The sequence below is a fragment of the Felis catus genome, chromosome B4 (genome assembly GCF_018350175.1).
Source record: "Felis catus isolate Fca126 chromosome B4, F.catus_Fca126_mat1.0, whole genome shotgun sequence".
NCBI classification, from domain to species: domain Eukaryota; kingdom Metazoa; phylum Chordata; class Mammalia; order Carnivora; family Felidae; genus Felis; species Felis catus.
Window position 1 is genome coordinate 61,697,975 of NC_058374.1, and position 20,746 is coordinate 61,718,720.

The window sequence follows — 20,746 nt, forward strand, 5'->3', positions numbered from 1 at the left end:
GCTTCGGGAGTAGATTCCCATGATTCATCCCTTACATACAACACCCAGTGCTCATCCCAACAAGTGCCTTCCTCAGTGCCCATCTCCCATTTTCCCGCCTCCCCAACCCCCCCCCCCCCATTTCCATCAGCCCTCAGTTTGTTCTCTGTATTTAAGAGTCTCTTATGGTTTGCCTCCCTCTCTGTTTATAACTTATTTTTCCCTCCCTTCCCCTATGGTCTTCTGTTAACTTTCTCAAATTCCATATATGAGTGAAAACATATGATATCTTTTTCTGACTGATATATTTCATTTAGCATAATACCCTCCAGTTCCATCCACATTGTTGCAAATGACAAAATTTCGTTCTTTTTTTTTTTTATCACCAAGTAGTATTCCATTGTATACCACATCTTCTTAATCCATTCATCAGTTGATGGACATTTGGACTCTTCCTATAATTTGGCTGTTAACTACAATAGTTCATAATAAAATATAAGTGGTTATACTGTTTGATAGAATTGGTGATGTAGCACTGTTGAAAAATAAGATTTTGTACAATATTATACCAATAAAAAATTTCCCAACATTTTTATTGCCAACAGAGTATTATTGATTTCTACTGTATAGATTTTACATATTCTATTCACTCATTAACAATTGCTGATTTAATATTTATATACTAAGTATATACTACAAGTAAGATAGACATGATGTCTACACTTCCAAGGATTATAGTCTTAGAAAACCTGTAGTCTGGGGAAAACCCGAAATTGCCACCCATGTGAAAGTGCAGAGACAGAAGTGGCACAGGGTGCTATCGAAGCACCTGGAAAGATGACCTAATGAAGTCCTAGTGGATCAGAGAATCCTTCTCAAAATAATGATGTGTAAGCTAAAACTTTAAGAATTACTTCTCTCTCCCTATATCTAATATATAGGGATATCTATCTTTAAAATATATCCAGATTCTGGGGCGCCTGGGTGGCTCAGTTGGTTAAGCATCCAACTCTTGGTTTCGGCTCAGGTCATGATCTCATGGTTCATGGGTTCAAGCCCCATATCAGGCTCTGTGCTGACGGCACGGAGCCTGCTTGGGATTCTGTCTCCCTCTCTCTCTGCCCCTCCCCTGCTCGCTCGCTCACTCTCTCTCTCTCTCTCTCTCTCTGTCTCAAGAAAAAATAAACATTAAAAAAATTTTAAAAATATATATATCCAGATTCTGACCACTTCGATTGCTTTCACCACTGCCCAAGCCACTGTCAGCTCTTGCCTGGACTTCTACACAAACCTCCTAACTGGTATCTTTACTTCTTTTTTTTTTTTTAATTTTTTTTTTAATCTTTGTTTGTTTTTTGAGAGAGAGGCAGAGTGTGAATAGGGAAGGAGCAGAGAGAGAGGGAGACACAGAATCTGAAGCAGGCTCCAGGCTCTGAGCTGTCAGCACAGAGCCTGACGTGGGGCTGCAACTCACAAACTCTGAGATCATGACCTGAGCCAAAGTCAGACACTCAACCGACTGAGCCACCCAGGTGCCCTGACTGGTATCTTTACTTCTACACTTGCACTGAAAAGTCCTTTTTGAAACTTCAGTCAGATTATATCACTCCTCTGTATAAAATCTTGAAATGAGTCCATGTCACTCAGAGGAAAACCAGAGTCATTGCAGTGGCCTATAGGGCTCTATGTCATCTTGCCTCCTATTTCTTCTCTCATCTGAAAACACCAAACATAACAGTAAAAATACTACAACTTTTTCACAGATTTTTAGTGTCATACAATACTCAATTCAGTGTTTTCAAAATTTCACTAAACTCTGGAAATTGGAAAATGAGCCTCATGATTTAATAAGTAGAGTTAACTATGCTGTGTTTCAGATTTCACCTACATATTATTTTGAGGTATCTTTTTCAGCTCTGACAGCCATTGAAACCAAGTGTTGGGGTACCTGGGTGGCTTAGTCGGTTGAACATCCGACTTTTGATTTTGGCTCAGGTCATGATCTCACGGTCGTGAGATCAAGCCCCATGTCAGGCTCTGTGCTGAGCGTGGAGCCTGCTTAAGATTTGTTCCCTCTCCCTCTGCTCCTCTCCTCTGCTTGTATGCATGTTCTGTCTCTCTCTCTCTCTTTCTCTCTGCCTCTCAAATTAAAAAAATAAAAATAAGTGTTAAACTACATCTAGAGTCAAATTGCTGTTTCAAGATTTTCAAATACAAGGAAGCATTATTCAATTGCATTAGCCTTTTTTAAATAGTACATATTTCATAACATGTATAACATATTCCTAGAAAAATACAATATGTTCATAAATTAAGAAATAACCATTTTGTTGGGCCATGGAGGTTCTATTTTAGACCAGTGGTCTTTTCCACACTTATGTCTAAGAAAAGATAACCGTAAAGATTTTTTAGAGAGCCATTATAGTAAGGAGAACACTTATTTATTGAGAAAGTTGCACTGTTTGTTGAAGACTCTCTATTTATTGTTTTATTTCTCTTAATTGGAAGACATGTTTGAGAGAGAAAATGAAGATGAAAACAGATGCAAAATAGTTGTCATAATTGATTTGTACCACAGTTACTTCAGTGCTAAGTTTCCAGTTATTTTAAAATATACCTCACTCCTTAAGACCTTTGATATAACACAGGATGGTGTTTTTTCTCATTTGTTTGGTTTTATTGTTGTAATGTTGTTAGGAAAGCTATAAGCTTAGGAACTATAGCAGAGAGCCAGTAAGACTCTTAAAGCAATTTAGAAAATAGCTAGATTGCTTAGGGAGTAGTCAAAAAATGAAATATCTTTTAGAGCAACAATGATAAGCTATTTATTTTTCTAGAGAACAGGATTGAGATGAAATTCATGAGTAAATTCATTAGTAAGTCAAATATCATATTTATGTGACAGAAGTATTATGAAGTCTGACACTCATTTTTGAGAACTTATGGGATGATGAGTCTAAATACATATTTTAAAATGAGTGCATTGTACAAGGCAGCACACAATTGTTGTAATACATGACTCAGCCTATCATTGCTCGGAATGTTCAGAGAAGGGAACGTGAAGAAACAGGGCCGACTGTGTGAAGACCATAGTTCTTCATCTAGCACTGCAGAATTGTGGCAAACAGTGCTAATTACCTACATAAAATAAAGTCTCTCCTTCTGCTGAGTTAATAGGATTCCAGGGTTTTTAAAGGCAGCAGTGTATACAGTCACAAACAGCCTCCTCCTCAAACTCCTCTTCAGTCTTTAGTGGCCACATAACCCAGTTCTGGCCACTGAGGTCCTAAAGAGTCTACTGAGTGAGGTTTCTAAGAAGTTTCTTTTTTTAGTAAAAACTGGCACACTCCTTTGGCAAGTATGCTTTGCTTTTCCTTTCACTTCCTTCCTGTTTAGTACATAAACTAATACTTGAGAATGCAACAGCCATCTTATGATCAAAGGGAACTATATATATATATAACACACACACACACACACACACACACACACACACACACTAAAGAGCCCCATGCAAGAAAATAGTCTGTTCCTGGACTGCTTACCAGCTCTGGACGGCTTACTCCCAGAGACCATAGTGCATTAAATAATAAATTCTTCTTTAAGCCACTGTTCGTCAGATTTCTGTTTCACACAGCTAAATACACCTCTGACTGATAAGAAGGGTTGGAATTTAGATAAGAAAAAAGAAATGAAGGACAACCAAGCGTAGAAGTCACAAGTGACAATAATATGAGCACCTAATTCGGAATCAGAAATGGATGTTACTTATCTGAGTACAGTGTAAAGACTAAGGCCTCTAGAGTAAAGTTTGTATTGAATCAACTACTTTTAAGTATATAAATTGCCTTACTTATTTTGGGGGAGTATTTTAAATTATTTTATTTGTTATCTATGCATTATCTGAAAGACATGGCATTCTTCTCTCCATTTTTCTTAAATGGAGGCAGAATTCCATATGTCCATGCCTTTAAGTATTCATTAGTCTATAAGTCAAGTGTAGACTCCTGTATGCTTTTCCCCATTACTTAAAGACCCCAAATTGTCATCTCAGGTAAACCCTTATAACAATTTTACCTGTCTTCCAACAAGTTTACACCACAGAAACGATATATTCAGATAAGAATTAGTCACCTGAACTGGTTGTAGTTCTCAGCAGCATTGTGACAGAGGATCAATCTAGGATTGACACCCAGTATTAGTTCAGTGGAATCATATTTTTAAAAGCATGGTGCCATCTCTTAGTTTCCTTAGCTATAATATAGCAGCCTCTGATTTAAACTAAGGAAAAAGAAAATTCTCAAAAGTAGTAAAATATGCAAGGTAGTGAGTGTTTTAGCTTATTGTACTTGAACTGAAAAATGTCAATTTAATGAAAGGAGAAAAATTTTGCTTGTCCATTCCCATGTCTGGGCAATGGCCTCCCATCAATTATGCAAGCCTCTGGTATCCTTTCAACAAAATTTCTTTTTCTAAAGTTAGCCTGATCCAGTTCTATTTCTTAGAACCAAAAAACCCTACAGATACAGAGTAGCTATATCTTACATCTGCATATATCCTATAACTTCATAAAAGTAGTTAGCATTCATCTGGTCTCTGGTGACAAACCGCTAGTAGAGTTTTATGTAGGGAATAGTGGGAATCACTGAGATGCCTCATTCCTCTGCTCCCCATGAGAAGTGAACGAATGATTAGATGCAGCTTCACACTGAAGAACATTACTGTGTTCATGGTTGAAATTAGCACCTTCTAAATCTCATAGCATGTTTTGAACTAGACTATAAATTTTAAAATTAGATTCTGGCTTAAAAAGTACCCACTGAAATAATTGATGACACTTGAATGTTTCTTAAGAATAAGAAAGGATAGGGGCGGCTGGGTGGCGCAGTCGGTTAAGCGTCCGACTTCAGCCAGGTCACGATCTCGCGGTCTGTGAGTTCGAGCCCCGCGTCGGGCTCTGGGCTGATGGCTCAGAGCCTGGAGCCTGTTTCCGATTCTGTGTCTCCCTCTGTCTCTGCCCCTCCCCCGTTCATGCTCTGTCTCTCTCTGTCCCAAAAATAAATAAACGTTGAAAAAAAAATTTAAAAAAAGAATAAGGAAGGATATGTATATTACCATAAGACATGGTGCTGAAACTGTCACTGCAGCAATCTTTAATTGATGAGTTCCATTATGTGTTCAATATAGCACAATCCATGATATAAATAAATCCCTTGCAACGAGCATCCTTAGACTGTACAAAATGTAGAATTGCTAACTAGTAGGTTGAGAAAAGAGGGCATACAACTGAGAGGAAAGAATAGTCAAAGACCACCCTGAATTAGTTGCTTCTTTACCACCAGGGGGGGTAAAGTATTTCCTAGGAAGATGAATAAATTATGTAATCACTAAATATTTCCATGCCTTCTATAAGTTAGGTGGGGTTTTTTTTTAGGAAGATTTTGAACTAATTATTGAACTATATGCATGGAAATGTTTATGTCACTTAGAAGATTCTTATGTATGTATTTCACTCATCATATGTAGATCAAGAAAAAATGCCCTGTGGGGCAGGTAATCAACTTCAGTGAAGTTTAGCAGAACAGCTTCACTAAGGCTATAAATTAACCTGCCATTTTAGTTTTGGAAACTTGCTGCAGAATGACCAATTGGTCATGGTGCTGTAGAACACCCTAAACTGTACGCACTACAGTCGGTAAAGTCTGCTTCAGTAACACTGAAGATAGGAATTGTTGCCCATTTTGGTATCCATTAATGGACTTCTTTTCCCCTGTTTTTTCACAAAAAAAACTGGAATTGGGCATAATTATTCTGTAAGAACAAGGAAATCTTTGACCTTCTTAACTACCCACTTAAGTTTTCCAAACTTTCCTGCTCAAAGAACTCTTACCGTTTGCCCTTAGAATCGTTTGCTCTGAAGTGCAGGCAAATGAGTGGAGCTCCAAATTTTGTACACCGAGTGATGGCAAAGAATATTATTTCTGTGCCCTGCACTGAAATGCCATCTTAATGGCTTGTTCATAGTGCAGCCCCGCTGACAGAGGCATGATACTCCATGGCCTTGAAAGATTCATTCTGGGAAGTGAACGCTAAAGCAACTCAGAGATTGCCATTCTGTCTTCCCACAGTGAAAAATGAAGTGGATCAAAGCATCTGTAAAGCAAAACCAAAGTGATTATTCATTTCTTTCCTTGTTTAAGAAACATGCACTTTCACTGCTGCTACACCCCTCTCCTCTGACCCTGGATGCCAGTAATTGCAGATTCAGATTGACCACACAGAGTCTGACCCGTAGCTATACCCAAAGAGCAACCACATCCAAGACACAGAAGGAAAGCCAAAAATAATGAAAGCCTCTGTATCTGAAAAGATTCTTATTTAAGATCTCAGGTAAGCCTATAGAATTGTGGACTCAGGCAATCAGACATCAATCAGACATTCAGTTTCTTTTCACTTGCCTTGTATTTCTTGAAGCCCTACCAAGAAGTGCTCCAACAGAGAGCAAACAGAGATGACTGCTTAAACAGCACCTTTGCTCCACAGAATTTTCTTTTAGGTAAACAGTCCTCAGTTCCTATGTAGACTTCACTGTGTGGGGATATGTATTAGGGCTAAAACCAAAAGCCAAGTCAATGATAAAACGTATTTCTGAAAGCAGAGAGAAGTCACTAAATCTTATTTGCACTTACTATGATTAAATATCAATTAGATTAGATAATTTATGCAGATTTCAGATATGGCTGGTGTATATAGAGTTTTTTTGGTTACAAGCAATAGACCTGGATCAGGCTAACTTTAGGAAAAGGGATTTTGTTGAAAGGTTATCAGAGGCTTATGGAATTGATGGAAGGCTGTACACCAGACATTGGCATGGCAAGATAAATAAATCACCTTTGGGAATTCAGAGGCAGCAATGTTAACAATGGTGTTACAGTGAAAAATAAACTGGTCAGGGTAGCATTACCAGGAATGGACAAAACTTACCATTTTCTGTGTTGTTTCTCCACTCGGTATATAAATTCCAGAGAAGGAGAATCTGACTGGGTTGGTTTCGGTTACATGCCTGCCCTTTGGCTAGGGGAGGGCAAGACACCTAATTACAGTCCACTGTACTAAATCCAAGGGGTAAGAATTAAATCCCCAAATGGAGTTCAAGTTGCCGTTAAGAGGGAGAACTAAGATGCTGGAAGCCAAAAAGCAACAGATGTTCAATATAACTATCATTTATTCAGTGTGCATAGTTTACCAGTCACTATTTCATATGCATTATCTTATTTAATCCTTAAAACAGGCCTCATAGTAAGTTACTATTTTACATGTAAGAAAACTTAGGCTTTTGCAGCCACTCTGGAAAACGGTGTGGAGGTTCCTCAAAAAATTAAAAATAGATCCTACCCTATAACCCAGCAATAGCACTGCTAGGAATTTACCCAAGGAATATAGGAGTGCTGATGCATAGGGGCACTTGTACCCCAATGTTTATAGCAGCACTTTCAACAATAGCCAAATTATGGAAAGAGCCTAAATGTCCATCAACCGATGAATGGATAAAGAAGTTGTGGTTTATATATACAATGGAATACTACTTGGCAATGAGAAAGAATGAAATATGGCCTTTGTAGCAACGTGGATGGAACTGGAGAGTGTTATGCTAAGTAAAATAAGTCAGGCAGAGAAAGACAGACACCATATGTTTTCACTCTTATGTGAATCCTGAGAAACTTAATGGAAGACCATGGAGTGGGGGGGAATTACAGAGAGGGAAGGAGGCAAACCATGAGAAACTGTTGAAAGCTGAGAATAAACAGGGTTGATGGAGGGTGGGAGGGAGGGGAAAGTGGGTGATGGGCATTGAGGAGGGCATCTGTTGGGATGAGTGCTGGGTGTTGTATGGAAACCAATTTGACAATAAATTTCATATTGAGGAAAGAAAAAGAAAGAAGAGAAAGAAAGAAAGAAAGAAAGAAAGAAAGAAAGAAAGAAAGAAAGAAAGAAAGAAGAAAGAAAGAAAAGAAAGAAGGAAGGAAGGAAGGAAGGAAGGAGGAAGGAAGGAAGGAAGGAAGGAAGGAAGGAAGGAAGGAAGGAAAAGAAAGAAAGAAAGAAAGAAAGAAAGAAAGAAAGAAAGAAAGAAAGAAAGGAAGAAGAAGGAAGAAGGAAGGAAGAAGGAAGGAAGGAAGGAAGGAAGGAAGGAAGGAAGGAAGGAAGGAAGGAAGGAAACTTAAGCTTTGAGAAAGGTTAGGTAACTTACCCAAGGTCATACCACTAGAAAATGGCAGAATTTGGGACTCCAGAGGGAACAATCCTAACAACTAGACTCCATGCTCCCTCTTGACAGACTTGTGATTATCATTGGTGACAGTATATCCTGAGCGTGTTTCTCAGGGCTAAAATACAAAACAATTTTATTTTAAATGCTATGTGTAGGTATATTAAATCTACCAGTAGTACTATACAATGTGTAAATTCTTTATTTGAATCAAGCTTTGGGAATAAATGTTATGTAAATTCAGAAGTGTAAATTTGAAAATTATTTTTTTTCTCTGATGTGAATTCAGGCTTTAGTTTCTTAATATAATGAAGGGTTTAGTTTCATAATACAATGAATTTAGCAGTAAATGACAGTTGTGAGTCTGCAAATCAAGCTTTATACATATGCTTGCTACCTCTTGGTTTGTAGGGATGTGATTAATTGAGATAAGTTCCAGTAGTGACTGCCATCTGGACCAGAAAAAGTTGCATAAAATAAAATGAACTACTATACCCATTTTTACTGGTAGCATTCTTTTCAATCTTTGGCAAGTTAGTTTCCTTCACAGAGCTCAATTTCCCCATCTGTAGTAAAGAGATACTAATATTCCCCATAATCCCAAAAATGTAATGAGATAATGAGTGTAATATACTTCATGACCTCTAAACCAGGGTTTCTCAGCGTTGGCTCTATTGACCTTTTAAGCCAAATAATTCTTTATTGTGGGAGGCTGGATAGTCATTGTTGGTTGGATGATTAACATCATTCCTGGCCTCTATCTAATAGATGGCCAGTAGCACCCATCCCCTACTGACAAACAACTGACTCCAAAATCACTATCAATTTTCTCAATGATACTATTCTGTTTATCAAAATAAGTATCCTAAATTATAAAGATATTTTTCCAAGGGACTCAGAAACTATTTTGAATGTTTTTTAGTTGTCTTCCTACCCTCCCACAACTTTTCTGAATTCCTTTTTAGAGAAAGGAAAGTGCTTCCCATTGAAAAGGAATGCTCTTTCTGGCCTCTTACAGCTCTAGGAGTTAATGTCTTTATGCCATATCCACATCTAATAATCAGCTGATACTAGTACAGCCTTACCAGTTTGTCTTAAGGCAGATGCCCCCACAAAAGAAACTCTGAGATTGAGATTTATGTGCAGGAAATTTATCAGGGAATACCCTTAGGATCAGTACCTATGTGGGGAGAAGGAAATAGGATTGAGCAAAGGGAGGAGTTGCAATATAGTTGTACAAGGGCTTCAGCTAATTCTGTGGAGCCTCAGAGCTGGGGTGGCCCTTCAGAGTTGGATCAGATCACCTTGAGGCCAGGGGTCTGAACTTTGTACTCCCACAGCAACCAGTCATCGAATGTAGGAGTCTCTCAGAGAGAGGGCATGACCTTGGCCAAGGTCTCAATTCCCTGAGAGGGACTCTGCTAAAACCCACCAGTCACCAACAATCTCGGCAACTAGGGGAATTGGTATGTTCATCTTGAAAGTAGATTCTTGGTAGTGCACTACAATTCATCTTTTGCACCAATCAAATCCACTTCCATTATTTAAGTTCTTGAAACAGTTCCTTGAGGATCGTTTGGTCTTTGGTCTTCTTCTGTGGGGAAACCTACAAAAGGAAAGTTGGTGAGATGAGCTAGTAACTCTTACTTTAGCTGATCTCAAGGCCACAACTAATTCTTATCTCCCTCCTCTACTCTTTGTTCTAGATTCCTCTTACTCTTGGCTGAACTCTGCTGTTTCAGGGGCTTAATGATGAAATAACCCCAACCGCATCTGTAAGACCTCTAAGATTCTGTTGCCATGTGTTTCTCAGGCTATAGCTGTTAAACTTGTCTGTTTACAGTAAAAATAGGCAAAGGAGTTCTAAGAGATGCCCAACTGGATCACCAGGATGTAATTGTGTAACAGGCCTTGTCTCCTCTTTTGTTTGTTTGTTTGCTTATTTGTTGCCCCTGTCTTTTTTGATCAAGATCAATTACCTCTGCCTTCTTTCCTTGCCTACTGTTCTTGGCATGAGGAGCCCAAAGTGACCCGTTAGCAATAATAGCTTAAAGTTTAATGAGACTTATTTTGTGTCCTTTGGTGGAATATCATCACCCTTCTAGGAATCAGTACCTCTAAAGCCTAAGGTCTGCAGGAGTGAGAAGCACAGATTCTCCAATTCAGTTATTAAGAATATGATGATAAATAGGGCCACTCTTACTGCTACCTCTTAGTTCCTGGACCCATGAATTCTACTTCTTGGAAACACAGCTCCTTATAATGGTTGTTGACTTAAAGCATATTCTGTATCCTAGAGAATGAATTATAGGATATCATCTCCAAGGAGCCCTAGCTGCACCTTTAATAGATCATTCCCTCATTCTGTCAGGCCAGCAGGTTTTGGATGGTGTAGTCTGTGATAGCACTTCTACTGTCTGCCATAGCAATTACGGCATTTCTGCTTCATGTTATACGGACCATTGCTTTCTGTATTCTTCCAAGAGCCCTCATAGCAGCGTCTTAGCATCATCTCATGTGATCTTGCTAGGGTATTAAATCCTATGAGAGAATGTTTCCATATCAATAATCTCCGTTATCTAAACTCAGTCTATCTCCTCTTGATTGAGTACTCTCTCATATATAGTGTCCTGTGCCCTGCTGGTATTTGCTTGACTGGGTCCTACGGTTCCTTTGAGCGATAGTCCCTTTATTCTCTTAGCAGGCACAGCACTTCCTAGGCTGGTTTATGATGTAATACTCAATTCATGACCTTGGTGTGGGGCCCACATCTTGAATAGGTAGGTATAAATCTTAGTGGTGGGATGTGAGTGGGGGTGGTGGAGGCATGTGTGTCATCTTGCAAGGTGGAAGGCTATTTATTGTTTTCAAGCAGCAAGGGGCTGCTATTCTCTAGACAGAAGTGTTACATACATCACAGTTTAGTAGACCTTAGTTCTGGATGATGACATGAGTGACCTAGTTTATATTTTTAATATAATCGTTTTTATTAAGTTCTCTTTTAAAAACTAGTTTGTATAGGGGCGCCTGGGTGACTCAGTTGGGTTAGCATCTGATTGCTGGTTTTGGCTCAGGTCATGATCTCATGGTTTGTGAGGTCAAACCCTGAGTTGGGCTCCATGCCTTGGAATTCTATACTCTATATATTTACTATATTCTCTCTGCCCCTCTCCTGCTTGTGCATGTGCATGCACACTCTCTTTCTCTATCTCTCTCTCTCAAAATAAATATACTTTTAAAAAAAATAGTATGCATAGATTATCAGTGTGTAATTAAAGATGCATAATATTTAAAGATATACCCTATATAAAAAGATATGTGTGATAGCTAGCTAGATACCATCCAAATAAAAACATTTGGATTACTTTTCAAGGCTGATAATGAAGATAAGAAAGGGAGAAAAGGAATGCTCTAAAGCACAAAATTACAGAATTTCTATTGCTTGTAATATGAATATAGTATTTTTTAGGTTTCAAGGCTACTTCTAGCACAAAATGTTTGGTGAAGGAGTATTATTTTCACTTAGAAGTAAATTCTGTGTCTTTTTTTTAAATGTTTGTTTATTTTTAAGAGGGAGAGGGACAAAGAGGGAGACCCAGAATCTGAAGCAAGCTCCAGGCTCTGAGCTGTCAGCACAGAGCCTGATGAAGGACCCAAACTTGTGAACCACAAGGTCATAACCTGAGCCGAAGTCAGATGCTCAACCGACTGAGCCACCCAGGCACCCAAATCTGTATGTCTTGATCCAAGAACTCTTCTCACATTTCTAGACTGCTAATAATTTTGAAAGGTCTAGCAGCGTATCAGTACTTACTCTTGCATTCTTCTGAGAGTATAGTCATACCATCAGGGACAGGTACCAGTGTTGAAGGGAGGGTAGCCACCAGAAGTTGAATCTTGAAATTGAAAAGGGTGGAGAAGTTGATTTTTAGATAAGAAATGGAAATCAGAAATAGTTTTCCTGAAAGTCTTTTACAGTCCCTATCTAACTTGCTAATTCTTTTCACATAATTACACTTTGAAAAATAGGTGGATAATGATTTGTTTCCTAAGTTAATTTGTCATTTGTTTTTGACACCTCTGTTGTATACTTAATCCTTTGGATAATATAAATATGAGATAATCATTTTTCCCTAGAAGAACACAGTATCTAACCTTCCTTCCTGTGAAGTATGCCTGAGGACATGGGATTAGACTTGCTATGTCTAAAGTAGGTTTCTTGATTTCCACCACCTATCTCCTGCCAGATTTGCTCCTTCTGAAGCCTTTCTTTTCTCAATATCATAGCAGTCACTCAAACCATAATCCTGAAAGTCATTCTCTTTCCACAACTTACGTGGTCTTCCAACAAAGCTGACGAGTATACTCTAGAATAATACCAAACCCATCAACTCATCACTATCTTCCCATTGCATCCTCTCTAGACCAAGCCAGCATCATCTTTCAGAGGGTCAAATATGCCTCCAGAATATCTTCTGAGTATATCATTTTATCACCATCTCCACTTCTGTGTCATAAGACCAAGACACCATCATCTTAACCAAGACTACTTGCTACCAGTTTTGTGCCCACTGACCCTGCTACAATACATTTTTCATGCAGCATTTTTGAAGCATAAATCTGATCATGTCATTGCCAAACTTGAAATCTTCCAAAGGTCTGCCAAATGTTACCTTTTCAAAATGTCCATCCCTGACCATCTTAGCTAAAATTACTCCATACTTTTCTCCTTCCACCTACATGCTCTACCACCGATGCTTTTTTTTTTCCTAGCACTTAACCAGTGACTGAAGTTATTTTATTTACTGTTTTAGGTAGTTGCTTTCTATTTCTCTCTAAGAATGGCATGTTTTAAAAGAAAAAAAAACATATGTTCCAATGCAGACACCAGTGCCTGATATTTTATAGTCATTCAGTAAATATCTGCTGAATAAATGAGAGTGGAGGTCATGGCAAGTACTGAGCCTGGGGTGATTCCCTCTTACTGAAAAGGAGTCTGAGGACAAGCTGTACTTATTTTGTTTCTTTGTTTTATGAAGGACCCCCTGCCCTGTGTCTGCATCTCATATGTCAATTTTATGTTGGAAAAAAATGTGTTGGTGTGGTCCCTTGCTGTCATGTTGCTGTCAGGCTTCTGTCTCCACCATAACCAATGAATGTTATTTGTCACTGGCAGATGAACATGATTTTCAGCCATGAGAAAATAATAAAAGGTTCTTAGTTCTAGGGTACTCTAGGATTTTTTATGATGTTTTCAATAAAATGAGTTAACCTCTGTTCTTTCATTTTACAGAATGGCTCTGAATGTCATTAAAAACACACGTGTTTGTGACTAGATGGATTTCAGTACTTAACATCTTGTGTTAATCTTATTTTTCAAATCCCACTGCCAACCACTTCAGCCTGGCCAGACCACCCATATGGGTTTCTGTGATGCATTCTATTATGAATAGGTTCTTTTTACCAGTGGATTTTTCTTACCTTATCTACAAATGTCAGTTTTCTGCTCTCAAGGGAAAAGATACCACAATGAGTACCAAGTCTGTGCTCCCTATCAACTTGAATTTTTTGTCAAATTTATTTTCCTTTTTCTCACATAGGAAAACTCCTTACATCAGTAGAAAGTCTATTCTCTCTAGTTCTAGAATCTAATTTAAGAGTGGAAGAGGTGCATTCCAGGTTAGAAGTAGAGGGAATGTGGATATGTGCTCTTAGAGAACTCAGAATTAATGCCATTTCTCTCCCATTTCCTGCATTTCCTTTTTTAACGTCATTGACTATGTCAAGCATGATGTATTTACTGAGGCCACCTGTCTGTGTAGCACTATAAAAGGTATTGTGGGATAAAGCAGGCATTGGCCAAACATGACTAATGGGCCTAATCCAACTTGCTGCCTGTTTTTCTTTTTAAATAAAGTTTTATTGGAACACAGCTACATTCATTTGTTTACATGTTATCTATGGCTGCTTGCATGCTACAAGAGCGGAGTTGAGTAATTGTGACAGAGACCATATGGCCTGAAAAGCCTTCGTTATTTATTATCTGACTCTATACAAGTTTGCCAACCCCGGGTATATAAATCATGTCCCCCATTCTCATAGTTTCTGAATTAATTGGGTCTGTTGTGAAAACATGGAGTAACTGGTAAATCAATACCAAATTGTATGATCCTGAAGAGAACAGATACCACAGAATACTTCTTGGTTGGAAAATAAATCTCATTTACAAAGGAACTGATGATTTTAAAATGATGAAATGCAGAGAGATTTATTGTACTGCCTTTACTCGATAATCCTGTGCTTTTCTTTGTCAAGTCTTAGATATGCTATGAAAATTAAAAACAAATTTAAAACTTTATTAGCAAACTTTTTCCTCCATGCTATATGTCCTCCATAACTATATGTCCTCCATAACTCCCCCAGGTAGAAATAGCACAGGATTCTTAAGATCACAACATAACATGCCTGGCGCATCCTAGATCCTCAGCTATGTTTATATAAATGAAAGAACACGCAAACTATAAAGGAAGAGAAATTCTGTGCAAATAATAGCTAATAGTATTGAGTATTCATTGTGTGCCATCTTGGAAAGGGGTTTTTCGGCAGGAGAGAGACTGACTCTTAAAAAGTTAAATGGTAGTTGGAATGTTAATTACTTCACTTAGTGTCTGATGCATGGCACATTATAAGCGCTTGATAAGTTTTTGCTGTCATTATTTAGTACATATTTTCTTTCAGACATAGTACTAATTATGCTGAGGTGCATGAAAATAAGCAAAGCATACAAATTAACCCTTGATTGCATCACTCTCCATCATTAAGAACACATTGTATTTGGGAAATACATAACAGAGTGATTCACATTAATGTAAAACTAGCTGATTCATCAGTGTAGAGAACATCTTTTTTTTAATTAAAGAAACATTTTTTGTTATGCTGATTATTAATAGCTTACTAATACCTTTTACATATCAAGAGAAAGTAGCTATTGTATATGAGGTTGTAAGTACTCACCCGCTTCCTTTTCTAAAAACCTTTTATTATAGTCTAACATAAACTCTAAGAATAGCGCTCAGTGAATTTTCACAAAGGAGGCACACCTGTGTAACCAGCACTGTGGTCAAGCAGAATATTACCAACATTCCGGACTACCTCCTTCCAGGGCTCCTTTTCAATCACCACTACTCTCCCAAGGGGAACCACTCTCCTGTCAAAGGAACAAGCATTATAAAGGCTAATCGAGGAGATGCTAGCATGTTCTTTTAATAAGTCCACAGATTCTGTTAGGCCTTTGAGAACAATCTGTCATTTTAAGTAGAGAATAGTCTTCTGACACTAAAATATTTTATGCTAAATATGTCAAAGTTCTTTCTACATCATCTGTAATGTGCTTTGACATGTTTAATATGAAAGCCTTCAGGGGCAGACAATTATTTTCCTCTTCTTAAAACAGAGAGTGAGGCAGGGTTGAACTACATGAAAAGTTCATGATTGGCAACAACAGCAGCAACAGTCTGGAGTTTTCACTAGAATGTCCATTAGTCAATCATGCAAATTTAGCTGGGGCTGGCAATGTGGAAAGTGAATTTAAATAGATCTCTGTTCTGCCATTACCCCATGCATTCAGGGAGTCTTAGTTTTTGTATTTTCCACTAATGTCTGTGAAGGAATTCATATCTCCCCTTCCTTCTGTTCTCGAAAGGCCATGCTGATCTACCTCGGCAATTAATTCTATACTCTGAATAACATGAATGAATATCCAAGAAAATGCTTTGAAAGCTATCAAGTTTTCTATTTCTTAGAGTTATTCCCTCATCCTAAATTTTCTTTGTTTTACTTTATGCTATATGTTTCTAAATTACTTCAAACAAACAAACAAAAAAAGGGGGTTATTATAATTCTTGTTCCCAAATGTTTAGTTTGGCATCTGATGCAAGGCCCCAATTGCAGGCTTATGTGCCAGAAGCTCAAGCTGAAAACCAGAATGTCGTGGGCCGGCTTGAGATTTGAACTTGGGAGGAGTGTTTACATTTTCCCAAGGGCCTCATTAACAAGAACCCAAGCCCTCGATGTTACTACCAACACATTTTAACTCTGTTTTGTGAAGTAGAGTGTCATCTTATGTATATACATCTTTATCTTCTCTTCCCCTTCAATTGCCTTGTAAGCACCTCAAAAAAGTCTAACAATAAATCCTCATCAAATCTGAAGTTGTGTTTCTGTTCATAGCCCATGGCAAATATTCACACAATAGAATTTTATTCTTGGATATATTCAAAATGAGAAACAACTGAATTGTCCATCAGTAGAGGGCTGGTTAAATAAATTATGTTACAGTGGAATGCTGTACATCCATTAAAAAGAATATTACCTACATTTGTTGATATGGCTCCAAAATCTCCTGAATTATCTCTCTCTCTGTATATGCTATATTAGAAAATATATTTAGGGGCGCCTGGGTGGCTCAGTCGGTTGAGCATCTGACTTTGGCCTAGGTCATGATCTCGTTGTTCCTGAGGTCGAGACCTGCGTCAGGCTCTGTGCTGACAGCTCAGAGCCTAGAGCCTGTTTCGGATTCTATGTCTCCCTCTCTCTCTCTCTGTCTCTCCCCCACTCACATTCTGTCTCTCTCTCTCAAAACTAAATAAACATTAAAAAACAAAACAAAACAAACAACAACATATATATATGTATATATATACATATATACATATACATACATATATACATATACATATACATATATATTTATTTATTTATTTAAACAAGTAAAAGACAATGGTGATTGTCTTCTCTGGGAGGTAGAATGGGAAAGATTATGCCTCCTGCTTTATACTTCATTGTTTCAACATATAATATATTGATTATGTCATAGCTTTAAAAAGAGAAAACCAACTTAAATACATTGTTGTGTTGTTTTGTGTCTGTTTTTTATATGTCCAGTATTTCAACCCTTTTTATTTTATTTTTTTAAGTCTATTCAGAATCCTCTCCAGAGCTTTGGCTGGAGGGGTATATAGGTTGGACTTGAGTGTTCTAGACAGGAGTAAGCTAAAGTTTTGCTTTCCCATTTGAGCCATGCCATACTTAGAAGGAAATGCTGACCAATGAAGTCAATGCCAAGACTGACAGTGGTATCGAGGTCAGAGAGAGTTCTTTAGCTCAGTTTCCTACTCATTCATCTGGGTCTGTTTTGTGGCTTTAATAGGATTAGAGAAACATTTACATTGAGGCTTTAGGAGAATTTTCACACTGCTCAGCTCACAGAACAATATAAACCCACAGGATTAGGGATGGGGTTTATATAAAGTCAGTAGGGTAAGATGAGTGCATACACCTGGTTATCTCCTAGTTTTCTACTTGCTGAGGAAGGCACTCTGAGATAATGGGAACAACAATGTAAGTGTAGGCAAGGGCATGTATTTCAGGAAGACACGATGTGTGATATATTTTAAGGAAGTTCTACCTTTTTAAAAAGAAAGGAAAATCCATTTGCAAGTGATTTGTTGAAAACAAGACTGACATGGAAAATAATTTGCCTCTCAAATATATTGTTAGCATTTGCTTAATCTGCCATATATTCTTCACTCTTCAACCTTGCTTTTTCCTGCCTTTTGAGTCCCATAAAGATTGAAGTTATTCTTTCTGACTCTGATTCAGAGACCCATATTGCCTCTTGTAATTTAGGTGAATTGCTTACTGCAACATTAGAGATAAAATTAACACCCTCAGGAAACTGAGAATGCTAAGAAATAGTATCCAATTAGGACCTGTGGCAGGTTGTATTTTTCAAAAATGATCATAGCAGTGTTCCCAATCCACATTCTCCCTGTCAGTTGCTACTCCCCATCAGTAAGCACAGTCTATATCCCCTCCTCTTGAACCTGGGACTGAACTTTGGGCCTGCCTGAACAAATCTGATAAATAGGACACTAAGTGATTTTGAGGCTAAATCAAACAAGGCAATAAGGGCTCCACTCTTTTTGTGTCTTGTAATAATCACTTGTGAATCTAGCCATCATGCTGTGACAAAATTCAAACTGGCCTATTTGGGGCGACAACATGGAAGCCCCACATGGAAAGGAACTGAGGCCTCCAACCTCCAGCCAGCATCAGCCACCAGATGGGAGAGTGAGTAAGCCTTCGGCTGAATGTAGCTTCTAGTCTTCACGTCTTCCAGCCGAGATCCCAAATATCACGGAGCAGAGGCAAGCTGCTACAGCTGCACTATGTTCAAATTCCTGACCCACAGAGTTCATGAGCATAATAAATGGTTGTTTTACACCACTGAGTTGTAGGGTAATTTGTTTTGCAGCCATAGTAACTGGTACGGGGCCACTTCTCCACTCAGAGATGGATAAGGAAGTATCTGTAGACAAGAGCAAAATTCTTTTTGAGAGATAATTTTATATCTTCATGGTGTGGCCTGGATTCAAAGAGTAATTTTTAAGAGGCATATGTAACTAATATTGAGATGCACAGAGAAGAGGGGGCAGAGAACTGGTTATTAAAAACTGTCCGAGCAAACAGAGCTCATGCATTCAGAAACCACCGGAAAAAGTCTCTGTTAGGTCCAGTTAAGCACTCTGTGTGATTCCATGCTGTTTCAAGACTTGGAATATTATCTAGACTGTTGGAGCCATCCAGAAAACTGTCTTTCAGAGAGATTTCAACATGTCATTAACTAATTCTTCCAGCTTCAGAAGCACAAAGTGAGCAGTGCCAGAAAGCAACATGGCTGGAGCTTTCACTGCATTAAATAGATCTGACAAAGTTTAGAAAATGAATGATTCTCAACAACAACAATTTTCAGTGATAGAAATTAAGAAACTTGACATTTTTTTCATTTTATTGTTAAAAATTCCAAAATGTGTATAATTTTCAAATAATTTTATAAGTTATTGTTACTAATTCTTTTACTCCTCCATTTATTTTTATTCTATGTATGTACCATGAAAACAAAGCATCTACGTACTGATGCAAACCTCTATTTCATGTGATATTGTATTTTATTAATAGACGATGTACATTTAAAGAATACCATCACTAGTGTGCTAAGTGCTTTGTAAAATAACTTGCAGTTTCTTTTAATCATTTTAAATCCCTTGTACATATTACTTTTTGTGAAGGCAAAAGTACCATTTGTTGAAATTCTTGAAAATATATTACAGTATTTTTTTCTAGTATACAGTTGCTAAAATAAATTTAGTAATTATCTCTTCTCATTTTGTTCTTTATTTACTAAATTCAGCAAACATTTAGTCAGCCCTCATTACATGCCAGGTACTGTTCTAGACTTTGGAGAGGCAGAAGTAAATACATCAGAATCTATGTCTGGTTTCCTAGGGTTTTCTTAGGGAGCCTACATTTTAATGAGGTATGAGGCTGACATTAAACAAATGTGTGATATTTGTGGATGTTACATGCCTTCGGGATCAGGGTGATGAGTTAGTGATGCAGCTGAAGAGCAGGTGTGCTGTTTAGAAGTGTGTGAAAGCAGGCCTCAACAATGAATTGAGGTTGGCGTGTAGAGAGTGATGAAGTCATGCAGTTATCTAGAAAGATATTCCACATGGAGGGAACACCAAGGGCTGATACAGAAAGGAACTTGGTTATATTTGAGAAAGGGCAAGGAAGACAGGGTGGCTGCAACCAAGTGAGCAAAGGGAGACCAAGTCAGAAAGATGTGCCAGAAGGAAAGTGAAAAAAAGTGATTCACTGGAGTTGTAGCTCTATCAAATGCTGCCAATATGTCCAGTAAATGTTGACTTAAACTTGAGTAGCCCTTAACTAATGTAATCTGATGAGCCCACATTGAAGGGACTTCAAAATTATAATTTAATCTCTAGAAGGTATCCGATTTGGGATTATTTCATTTTTTTAACTTTTAATATATATATTTCAGAGAAGTAAAATAGAGTGATCATTACAAGTTGTAAGCATAAGATGTATGCCTAGGATAAAAATGGGGGACCGGTGGTTGAATACAGAAGTTTAAGAAAAGAGAAGGAATAGTGTAAAAGTTTCAGATGTTTGTATTTTGTTTAAATAAGTGATGTGGGGTATAAATAGGATAGATCTAAAAAAGTAAGCAACTGTTCTATTTATAGATGTCAGCAAGTATAATATAATATGCTGAAAATTCCATCCTTTGTAAAACTATAACTTACAGTAAATAAAAGGTTAGATAGCAACTTAAAAATGTGTAAGGGGATACAAAACCAAAATATTTAGAGACCACTGAATTAAACCAATTTGAAAATAGTGTCATACATTTGTAAGGTACTAATGTGTAGTTAGTTTACTCTATTCCATGTGACACAGTGTGTCTGTAACCTTTATCAGCCATTTAGAAAATGGTTATCATTGGCCATACGTGTGTCCAGGAAAGTAATATTGGGATGGGACAGTGTAAGTTCTGTTCAAAGAACTCAAAGCACACGGGTCAGTAGCACTCATTCTCTCAGCAAACTATTAAATATTGACCAAGAATTGCAATAT

At 37.7% G+C, this 20,746-nt stretch overlaps 1 protein-coding gene across 36 annotated transcripts in view; it reads left to right on the forward strand.

Annotated features, from left to right (window-relative positions):
- The window catches only part of CCDC91 (coiled-coil domain containing 91), a 389,726-nt gene that overhangs the window by 308,500 nt on the left and 60,480 nt on the right, over positions 1-20,746 (forward strand). The window contains exon 13 of one of the 36 annotated variants that reach the window (XM_045061594.1): positions 9,952-10,020. The exons of the other annotated variants lie outside the window; for them this stretch is intronic. Coding sequence (XP_044917529.1) covers positions 9,952-9,972 — 21 coding nt within the window. The 3' untranslated portion in view covers positions 9,973-10,020. The remainder of the gene's footprint in view (positions 1-9,951; positions 10,021-20,746) is intronic. 36 annotated transcript variants of the gene reach the window in all.